Below are 12063 nucleotides of genomic sequence, written 5' to 3' on the forward strand. Positions count from 1 at the left end.
ACAGAAGTGTGCATGAACAGATGAGCAATGATTCATGGCAGAAAATGCCAAGTCCCAGGCCTGGGGCTGCATGTGTTTGCAGAAGGGGTTGTAAAGAGTTGTGCCCTCCGTGAGCCTGGGGGCTCTCCCACTTCCTGTGGGCTTGCCTTTGGATATAATTTTTTAAGCAGACTTCATTTTGGGGAAGAGTAGTTTAAATTTTACAGAAAAAAAATATTGGGCAAAAATTTGTTCCCATATACCCGCTCAACCTTCTCCAATTTCCCATTAGTAACATCTTGCATGAATGTGATACATTTGTTACAATTGATAAACCAATATTGGTAGATAGTTATTAAGTGCAGTCCATAGTTTACATTAGAGTTCACTCTTCATGGTGTATATTCTGTGGGTTTTGACAAATGTATAATGGTACTATCCGCCATTACAGTATCATACAGAATAAGAGTTTCACTGCCCGAACAATCCCCTGTGGAACATTTGTTCATCCTTCCCTCCCCCCTCCAAACCCCAGGCAACCACTGATCTTTTTACAGTCTCCACGGTTATGCTACTTACAGAATGTCATGTAAGTATTACAGAATGTCAACTGACTATGTATGTGTAGTATGTAGCCTTTTTCAGACTGGCTTCTTTCACTTGTCAGTATGCATTTACATTTCTTCTTTGTCTTTTTGTGGCTTGACAACTCATTTCTTTTTATTGATGAATAATAAACACTCAATTGTGTAGATGTACTAGTTTGTGTATCTTCACCTACGGGGGGGAGCATCTTGGATGCTTTGAAGTTTTGGCATTTATGAATATGGATATGATTTTCATATCTTCTTTGACAGTGTGTCCAAATTAACATGGTAGAGTAGGGCTGTGTGTTTGGGAGGCCGGGCCTATTTACAGAAAGCAAGACTCCAGAATGTTCTTGGGTTCGGCTAACCTGTAAAGCTGTGACCAGGCCAGATGTTGAGGGAGTTGGGAATCTGGATGATATCTGATCCTCCCGTGTTCTTTCCAGTCCTCCACATCGTCTTAAAACTTAAATCACTTATTGAAATATTAGATGCTGGGGACACTATTTTCTCTTCCTCCATTTCCCTCTTTGCACAGCATTTCTCACTGTGGTTCATTTTGTTCCATGTCACCTCATCTGAACCTCCACTCTCCAGCCCCAGGCTCACGGGTTCTGCCACTCCTTCCTCTGGGAACCCTTAGTGTTACCATCACCTTCTCACATGACATTGCCATGGTTTGGGGACATGTCTGTCTCCCCAAATAGGCCAACTTTTACGGAAAAAAATATTGGGCAAAAATTTGTTCTCATATATCCCCTCAACCTCCCCCAATTTCCCATTAGTACAATCTTGCATGAATGTGGTACATTTGTTACAATTGATAAACCAATGACTGAGACTGTCTTCATTTACAATTATAACCTCATGCTCAGCATAGCACCTACTTAGTAGATAATCATTAAGACTATTGTAGGGTTTATGTACTCATAAGTATTTAAAATGTGATTGTAATCAAGGGAATTGGGATTTCAATAAGTTCTTAAGCAGTCTTATGTCTTACCAGGTCTCATGACCTTGCCATTGTTCATGTGTAGCCTCCTCATCCTCAGGCTAACTGGGGGGTACCTCAAGCCTCCACTACTCACAGTCATCCCCACAGACAAAAGGGATGAGTCAGACTTCTCAAAAGCAAAGCCTTTGCTTTGGCATGTGTGTGTTTTGTCTCTGAATTTACACGGTGGCATAGATGTCATGGCTAGGATGTGAGTGAGTTTCAGTGGCTCGGTTGTTTACCTTATTTTTATTGTACAATCACATCATATAGCCAATTCAATTTCTGTTAGCCATTTTCAGTTACTCTTCCGCATTTCCTTGAGCCTCCAGTCCCAGCTCTGGGGCCAGCATCTGTGGCACCTCTCTGCCTACATTCTTCACCTGTTCAATGAAGATGTTGGGTTAGATAAATGATTTTTACCCTGCAGTTCATAGAATGTCCTGAAAGACCACAGGAAGTTTCTGGGCATCCATAGCCCTGAAACTGTATTAAAATCTTGTGTATCTGAACTTTTTTTTTTTACCGCTTGTATATGGAGGCCATAACTCCAACAAGCTTCAAAATCACTGGAAAATAAGATTTTCAAAGTCTGACCAAGCAGTTTTTTCACTGTAAAATAAAGTTTTCACAATGCCACATTTTCTCTTGAAAACATCAGCAGGTACTAATGGAGTGAGGCTGCAGGTTGAAATGAGCCATGCTTCCTGGGGATTCGTTTGTCACGTGGCACATTTGAGTTGATGAGAAGAAGGTCTAGAGTCCAATTCTCTTGCCTCACTTAGTGCTGATAGTAACTTGGGTTGTGTGCTTCCTGGCTCTCTCTGACTGGTGTCTGAAGAGCAGATGGCACACAGCTAAATGCCTGGCAGATAACGAGCTAATTTCTCATGGCTGCACCTGAAAAACCATGATGGTTGTATCGTCAGTAGCTGCTGCCAACAGACTTTCAATGTAGGCCCGGACATTGCGCCTGTGAATAAATCTCCTCTTGAAATGTGGTATACTTTGCAGCAGCCCAGGGGAAAAAGGAAAGTTATTGTCCCCCCTGAGCAGAGGAGAGGCTCTGGGGCCCTGGTCCAGGCTTTCCCACTGGGAGCTTGGTTAATGTGTTTGACACCTGATGAGAGAAGCATGTGCTGTAATTATTAGTCTCATAGTCAGCGATTTTTGTAGGCCCCAAAGCATGATACTGTAGATGTATCTTTCACTCCCCTGCTTCCCTTCTTAAAGGGGATTTTGGTTCCTCCCCCTATATATTCTTTCACTGATGTAAATTGGTTCTCATTTTTCTCACTGGGCCCTTCTAATTAATGTTCTGGTCTTTCTTTCCTCACACACTGAAGTTTTCTTCATTGTGCTCTTGGCTGAACAGGGAACATAGCAACCCTCTGGCTGTACTTTTCAGCACCGATCTTTGTGGGTCACACAGGGGTTTTGAGACAAGGCACGAATGGTCCCCAGGGGTCTCCTATGCTTTGCCCTCTACTCTTGTTATTACAAGCTAGTTTACAGTATAATACATGATTGCAACTATTAAAGGGACATAGTTCATTTTAAAAGGCAAAAAACATGGCAAGAAAGGATAGAGGGGCAGTTCCAAAGACTTCCACAAATAATGTTCTGATTACACTTTCTTGTCGTTACCAAAGATAGGCTTCTAATTGCATTTACTCAAAGGCTAATGCTACCCAAATGATTATACCCCAGGCAGATTTAATTTGGAAGTGGTGGGAGAATAAATGCACATATTTCTTCATTTATTTATTGGCCAAATGCAAACTGTACTTAACCTAAAAGTAAGGGATGTATAATCAGCCTGCTCCCAGCTTCTCCCCAGCTGCTGGAATCAGCAGTCAGCACTACTTCTTCCCCAGGACCTTCTGCAGCCTTAGCTCTCATTGGCTACTGGCCACCCCTTGGGGCTGTGCTGGGGGGACCTCTTTGCACACCTCCCACCTGGCAGTCCCAGAGCTTCAGGAGAAAGGCAAATCTTAATGACTCCAGTTTGATCTCAGCTCCACATTTCTGCTTTGAGTTTTACAGTTAAACTTTTTTTTTTTTTTTTTTGAGAAAGAAATACAATTTCTGCTGGTAGAAGATGATCCAGTAGGCATTTCACTATGTCAGACATCATGCCCAAACCAGCAACTTTGATGTGACAGCCCTGTCACCTCTGCTGTGTCGCCAAGGCTGGAGTACAGTGGCATGATCATGGCTCACTGCAGCCTTGACTGCCTGAGTTCAAGCAGTCCTCCCACTCAGCCTCCTGAGTAGCTGGGGCTATAGGCGCGAGCCACCACATCTGGCTAATTTTTGTATTTTTTTTTTTTTTTTTTTTTTTTGTAGAGGCAGGATTTTGCCAGGTTGCTCAGTCGAGTCTCAGATTTCTTGGCTCAAGTGATCTGCTGGCCCTGGCCTCGCTAAGTGCTGGGATTACAGGTGTGAGCCACTGTGCCCGGCCTTTTTATGCTTTTTTGACATTCACCAGGAAGGGACCCACGTGTAATCTCTTGGTTGCTCAGGCACCTCTTTTTCCTTGATGCTGTGATTTAGAGCTCTCCAGCTGAGTCTGGGATGGCAGGAACCATCTGTTCCCCTGCAGCCTCCCCTGATTGGAGCCATACCACCCTCACTGACATGTGATCATGGCCAAGGTGAGCAAAGAGGAGTAAGGAGAATCTCTGTAAGCTCATGGGAAAAGTTTGAGATTCACATATAGGTGAAGCCTCTGCAGCTGCCCTCCTGCTGGCTTAGGGTAGTCTCCAGCCCCCTTCTGCACCACATGTGGAATCTACTTCATTTTGCTTTGCCTGATTTTCAGGCAGTGGGCACACTTGAACTCCTTTCCGTGAGATTCAGGAGCTGTTAGGACAGTCTATACAGTGTATTGCATGTAGCTGGAGGGTCAGTGGACCTGCAACTAGCCTGTGCCAACCACAGATTGAAGTCATATGTGCACATGCATCTGCATACACACAGACACACATACCCATGTGGAAGACCCACACAGCGAGCACAGCCTGCAGTGTAGAGAACTGGATTGCAGAACTAGGGAGCATGACATCTGTCAGTCATCCTACCTCGAGGAATCCTTGCACACACTTGCATAACCCAGACTGAAAATACCTGAATCCACATAGACAGGCTGCTTCTACAGAAGTGGTGATTGGAGTTCCATAGGATATGGATCCAAGAGTGATGTAGAGAATATCCTTGGGAATTTGGCAGGCCAGGTACCTGTTCCTGGGTGAGCCCTTCACATTCTAATCTCAGCTGAAGGAGAGGCCTGCACAGCCTTGGTGAAGTTTCTGTGTGGTGAAACTTGGATGCAACACAAATGGAATGCTTGGTTTCTTGAACGTGGAATGTTACCCAGCAGATAAAACTCCAGACAACACCTCCCATGGCATTGTTAGTCCTGCAGCAAGGAACCCAGGACTGAGTTGTGGGAGGAAGTGCTTCTCCTTTGGCCTGTGTGGGCCTCTCTTGAACCACATCAAAGGGCTGTCACATCAAAGTTGCTGGTTTGGGCATGATGTCTGACATAGTGAAATGTCTGCTGGATTCTCTTCTACCAGCAGAAATTGTACCTTTTGTAAAATGACAAATTATATGTCATTTACAAACATCCTTGCATCTTAATCCTTCCTAAGTCTCTAGGTAGACTGAGGTGTCTCTTAAAATGTATGTTATGAATCAACAGAGTAAGATAGGTTAGGCAGAGAGGCTTTTGGGTACCACTGTTTTAAACATAACAGGCAACTTTGAGTTTCAATAAAGCACTATGATTTCATTTTACACCACAGTATTGTTCTTTGTAGAGAGAGAATGTATTATGGAATTGTCTTTCCAAAGACGGTACTCCAGAGTAATATTCCTTTAAATAAATATTTTGTTATTTTTATTTCATAATGATGACTCTAGTATTGCTCTCATGTGATATAAAGACTAATGAATAGCATTTGTTAAAATATTGAATGCTTATAAATATCAAAGGTTTGCAGTAGCTCAGGAGAAGGTATCTGTTAAAAAAATGAAATATCACTGCCAGCCATTTGTATGAAGGATTAAAAAAAGTTACAGTATAACAGACGCCACATGGTAGGATTTCTAATCCAGACCTTGTCTGGTGCTTTGTACCATAGGGAATTAAAAGGAAAAGCATTTTAAGGAACATTTCAGCCAAAATAGATAATATTTTCATATAGATTAACTGTTCTTTTGAGCTTCAATTTTGAAAAACAAAACTACATTAACATTTGTGAATCTCTAAAGTCTGTAGTGAGAATTCTCTTGCTTCAAACAACAAAATCATTATTTGGGAACAGTACTATTTTCTTACTCAGTTTTCTTTGAAATAGACAGTATAAACAAATGACTGTAAAGGGTTTGTTTTGAAAATTAAAGATATTTGGAATGAAGAGTACTTACTCCTCGATTAGAAATTATAGTTTATTTTAATTAAATGACACTTGGCAAAAAAGAGGAGGGGTTTTTGGCACCACTGGGAGATATCTTTGGCATTTGTAGAAGAATGCTTTTTATCAAAGAGTTTGAGATGACATCAGAACCTCCATGAGGTCTTTAGTTCTAGTGCCACTGAAGAGTAAGTTGTGATGTCATAGAGGTTAAAAATGCAGTGAATGCACAGCAATTAGAAGACAATGGTCAGATTGCATATAAGCCAGATGCAAGTATGACTATAAGAAATTCTACATAGATAGGTTACAAATAAAAGGATGGAAAAAGATACACCATTCATTAACCCAAGACGGCCATATTCATATCAGAAAAGTAGACTTTAAAACAAGGAATATTGACAGGGATGAAGAGAGAGATTACATAGCAATAAAAGGTCAATACACCAAGAAGCCACAACAATCCCAAATGTAAGCATACCTAACAATAGAACTTCAAAGCACCTAAAGCAGGAACTCATACAGATGAAACAGGAAATATGCAAATCCACTATAATAGTTGGAGACTTCAACTCTCCTTTCACACTATCTATGGAACAAGTAAATGGAAAGTCTGTAAGAATATAGAAGACCTGGACACCACTATTATTAAATTTGATCTAGTGGATATTTGATATTTATAGAACAGCCACTCAATAACAGCAGAATACATGTTCTTTTAAAGTGTACATGAGACATTCACCAGGATAAGCCATATTCTGGGCCATAAAATAAGCCTTAATAAATCTAAAAGATTTGATAAAGTATATGTTCTGACCACAAAGAAATTAAATTAGAAATTAATAACAGAAAGATATCTGGAACATCTCTAAATATTTGGAAACTATACACTTTAATAAATCATGGGTCAAAAAAAATCACAAGGTTAAGTTATTCCCCTCTGAATTCAATGTTAATAAAATTTTCAAATGAAAATGAAAACACAATATATCAAAATTTACAGGAAGCAGCTGAAGCAGTACTTAGAGATGAACTTGTAGCACTAAATGCTTCTATTAGAAACAAGACAGGTCTCAAATCATTTAAATTTCTACCTGAAGAAGCTAGAAGAACAAACTAAACTCAAAGCAACCAGAAGAAAGAAAATAATGAAATAGAAATCAGAAGAACAGTAGGAAAAAACCTCGAATGAAATCAATAGCTGAGACTTGAAAAAGGCTAATATAAAATTGATAGATTTCTAGTCAGACTGATGGAGTAAAATAAAAGACACAAATTACCAATTTCAGGTATAAAAGAACATTGCTACAGTTAATAAAAGGATGAGAGAGTATATGAACAATTTATGCCCATACATTTATTTATTTATTTATTTATTTTTGAGCAATAAAGTAAAGAATTTTATTGGTAGTGTATTAGAACCCAAATTATAAAATGAATTTTCATAAATCCATACTAATATAAACACATAAATTGAGATGGGAAAGAATAAACAAATCTCACATGCAGAAGAATTCCAAATAAATTATGTAGTCACTCGAACCTCAAGGAGATGAAACAGAATCCCCTATTCCTTAACTATGAGCTTTTCCTTCCAAAGAAAGCCTACTAAGAGGAAGAAAAAGAATAACTTTAGAAAAACCTGACAAGCACTACCTTAGCCAGGTGATCAAGACCAGCATTTACAGTGGTAAGTCATGTTGATAGTATTCATTTTGTGGTATGACATGATTAAAATGGCCCTTTATTTCCGTGGTCTTTCTCTCAAATCCAATAACCCCAATCTACTCATGAGAAAAGCTCAGACAAATCCCAACTGAGGCACATTTTACAAAATACCTAAGCAATACTCCTCATAACTGTCAAGATAATCAAAAACAAGGAAACTCTGAGAAACTGTCACAACCAAGAGGCAGCTAAGATGTCATGACCACTGAATGTAAAGTGATATGCTAGATGTAAATGCCCATACATTTAACAACTTAAATGGACAAATTCCTTGAAAGACACAAATTAACAAACTTTATTGAAGAAGAAAGAGATAATCAGAATAGCCCTATATTAATGAAGAAATTGAATAAATAACACTAGGTCTATACAAATCCTTTCTGAAAGCAGAAGGGGAGGGAGTACTCTCAGCTCACGAGATTAGCACTGTCTCAATGTCAACACCACTGTAAGAAAAACTATAAACCAGTGTTTCTTATGACTGTAAATGCAGAAATCTTCAACAAAATATTAGCAGTCATTCTCAGCTGATTTTTTTCTACTAATATTTAATTTGTATTTTAAAAACTGATTATTTTGACTACAGCACCAAGTAGTAAAACCTTAACGATCAGAACACAACTAATGATGATCTTCATTTAGATGAATCAGAAATGATAATATGTCACTAGTAACTAAAGGAGACTTTAACTGTGATATTTTGAGTCTACTTATGACATATTTCTTCTTGTCATCTGCTGACAAGTAAGAAGGTCTCATGCGAGCCTGTTGCTGTTTGTTTTGTTTTGTTTTGTTTTGTTTTTGTTTTGAGACAGGTTCTTGCCCTGTCACCTAGGCTGGAGTGCAGTGATGTGATCTCAGCTCACTGCAATCCCCACCTCCCACATTCACGAGATTCTCCCATCTCAGCTTCCCAAGGAGCTGGGATTACAGGCCTGTGCCACCATGCCTGGCTAATTTTTGTATTTTTAATAGAGACAGGGTTTCACCATGTTGGCCAGACTGGTCTTGAACTCCTGACCTCAAGTGATCCGCCTGCCTCGGCCTCCCAAAGTGCTGGGATCACAGGCCTGAGCCACAGTGCCTGGCAGCCTATTGCCTTAAGAGTTACCTGGAATTGACTCTTTTCTACTGATGTTCTTCCTGGATAGGATCAATGTGGTCCACTTCTTTGGTGGTGTATATGGCCCATGCTTTCACTTGATAGTTTTATTCTTATTTATTAGAAGTAGTATTGGCAAAAAACAAAGTCTGTTTCTCTGGGATTTGGGGATTCTCAGATGTTAGCTGTGAAAGCTGGAAGAAGTGAGATCTCCCCAGAGACCAGTGTTCTACTCCAGGCGTGATGCAGTGGGAAACTTACTCTATTTATTACTCATATGTTGAGGCCACACAAACTCTTCAGAGGTCAGCCTGAGAGTCACCAGGGCCTTGTTTCTTAGAATGAGAGATGAATGAGATGTTCAGATTGGGGATGGTTGATTCCTCTGGAGCTTTCTATCCTCCTACTTTTTAGGAAGGTGATGCATTTTTCTCTTAATCAGAACTCATAATTAGCAAGTGTTTGTGGGCTGCATATTGTGTTTAGAGGTGGTAGATTCCATAGTGGTCAAACAACAGGAATCTTTGGAGTCACATACCACCCCCCAGACTCCCACCCCACAGCATCTTGCCCCTGCCACTTAGCAGCAATATGTATTAAGTTGTGAGTTTGGAGGAGCCTGGACTGTCCCAGGATGTAAGAGAAAACCACAGTGTCTGTAATACAGCAAAGGAAGGGGCTGTGTGACCGAGGGCTTGGCAGACCATGCAAAGGATTTTGGATTTCTTTCTGGCTGCAGTGGGCAGCCACTGAAGAGTTTAAACGGGGAAGTGATGTTATCAAGTGGGAGTGTCCACAGGACCCTTGTGTTCTTTGCCAGAAGGCAATATGTCTGGTAGGGAGGCCTTTGAAGAAATGACTGCCAAGCAAACACTGAACTTTACCTAACTGTGTCCTTTCAAATCTCTCTCAGATGGGGGCCTATCCACTTCCTGGGCCACTGTGAAAAATCAGCATATCCTTTCTGTCACTAGATGTCTGCAAATTCTTGTGGGGCCATTTATTCCATGCCACTTGCACAAGAGGGGAATGTGGCTCTGTCCTGTATCCCTTTAGGCTAGAATTGAAGCCCAAGGTGGTTGGCCAACAACGTGACATTGCTTTGAATGCTTTTATTCTATCTAAGCATTTTAAATGGTATTTTGCATTCCACTCCATAATATACATGCTTAATTTAACACAGAACCCATTTTCCTTTAATATTCTCTGTTCCCATTTTACAGATGGAGAATCCAAGGCTTAGAGACGTAAAGTGTTTTTGTTCAAGGTCACATAGCTAGTAAGTGGTGATACCAGGTTTGGAATGCAGGCAGTCTGATTACTCAACCTTTGCTCCTGATAATTCCATTCTTCGCTGTGGTATCCTAGTGCCTAGAACTGTGCCCAGCAGGTGCTCAGTAAACCTGCATTGTGTGATTCTATTGGAAAAGTCTGGCACTGGGGGTTAGGAATGCAACCCTATGCACACCTGAGCTACCTGGATCAGGTTCAAGTGTGGGTGCTGGGAGGCTGAGCAGGATCTGTGCTCCCTGGTGTCCTATATACCAGAGCAGGACTCCCTCCTGTGTGTCTTCAGCACCTTGCAGCACCCTCACTCTGACCAGCTAGTAATTGTGGCATACTAGTCTGTCTCTCCAGCTGTGTGGTGACCTCTGGAGGGTAGGCCCGGTGTTTAGCTCACCTCCTTCTTCATGAGGCCTGGTCTAACTCGTATATTTGAAATGTGACTGCTCAACAGTGGGCTTATGGAAGTCAGCCCAAATCTTCAGCCTGGAGAATTCTAAGACTGGGATCTTTCATCTGCCTTGCTCGTGGCCAGGACCATCCTTGAACATGAGTGAGAACTCAGGCCCAGGCAGAGCTAAGGCTGGCTTCCTGCCCAGAGGCCCTCATGCACCTAGAAGGAGCCAGCTAGTCCATAGAGCTACCATGCTGCCCTTGGGTCTCCTGTGCTGCCTAGGGAACTCTAGGACTTGAGGAGTGCTCAAGGCAGCCAGCACACTCTAGAAACAGGAGATGCAGAAAGCATCGGGGTGCAGGGCCTGTAAGGCAAGGGAGGCATGAGGTAGAAGGATGGATTCTGTTCCAGCTGCATGGATTTTTCTGGGTATAGTTGGCCATCAAATGGAAATAGTCTATAAACTGGAAAATAGAATCTGCAAACAGCTGGAAATAGAGATCTGGAGAGAGGAAGGATGGAAGATGAGGGTGAAAATTCTAGGTGATAGTTGTCAGTGATAGCCAGAGTGGATTTCTACCTGTTTGAGAGGGAATAGGCAAAAGGGCGGGCCCAAAATCTGTCCCATCCACACATTCTTTCGTGCCACCTGTCCCACACCAGGTATGTATATGCAACATTCTCCTTATGGTTGGGGATAAGGTCTGTATCCTGAGTGAAATGAATTGGCTTTCATTACCTTTCCAGGGGTAGTTTTGTTATCATTCATATCTTCTCTGTGTTTTCACTGTCAATTGAGTCAGTTTAATTAATTTATATGTTATATTCTTTATTTCAGAAAAACTATACAACTCCAGTGGACGAGATTTGAGAAGGGCCCTTTTCTCCCTGAAGCAGATATTTCAGGTAAATAGGAAAAAAGATAAGTACTTACCTGTTTTTACATTGCTGTGAAATTAGATACAGGCAAGCTTCTACCTGTACTTATTATGAAAAGGAAGGACAAATTTAGATTACAATGTTTGTCTTTAGATTACAATATAAATTAGGTCATAATATCAGTTGATAATTTTTATCATGTCAAATATTTCAAACATAAGTAAAAGTAAAGGCAACTTTATCACATATTTTTCCATATTTACTTCTAGTTTTTTTTTTTTTTTTCATTATTTAAGTTCTGGGGTACATGTACAGAATGTGCAGGTTTGTTACACAGGTATACATGTGCCACGGTGGTTTGCTGCACCCATCAACCCATAATCTACATTAGGTATTTCTCCTAATGCTATCCCTCCCCTAGACTCCCACCCACTGACAAGCCCTGGTGTGTGATGTTCCCCTCCCTGTGTCCATGTGTTCTCATTGTTCAGCTCTCACTTACGAGTGAGAACATGTGGTGTTTGGTTTTCTCTTCCTGTGTTTGCTGAGAATGATGGTTTCCAGCTTCATCCATGTCCCTGCAAAGGACATGACGTTCTTTTTTATGACTGCATAGTGTTCCATGGTGTATATGTGCCACATTTTCTTTATCCAGTCTATCATTGATGGGCATTTGGATTGGTTCCAAGTCTTTG

At 40.9% G+C, this 12063-nt stretch overlaps 1 protein-coding gene across 9 annotated transcripts in view; it reads left to right on the forward strand.

Annotated features, from left to right (window-relative positions):
- FHOD3 (formin homology 2 domain containing 3) overlaps positions 1-12063 on the forward strand; it is a 498596-nt gene that overhangs the window by 203343 nt on the left and 283190 nt on the right. For all 9 annotated transcript variants that reach the window (XM_030925939.1, XM_030925940.1, XM_030925941.1 and 6 more), the window contains one exon: positions 11328-11395. In XM_030925939.1, the coding sequence (XP_030781799.1) occupies positions 11328-11395 (68 nt within the window). The remainder of the gene's footprint in view (positions 1-11327; positions 11396-12063) is intronic.

Source organism: Rhinopithecus roxellana, chromosome 21, assembly GCF_007565055.1.
Source record: "Rhinopithecus roxellana isolate Shanxi Qingling chromosome 21, ASM756505v1, whole genome shotgun sequence".
Lineage (NCBI taxonomy): Eukaryota > Metazoa > Chordata > Mammalia > Primates > Cercopithecidae > Rhinopithecus > Rhinopithecus roxellana.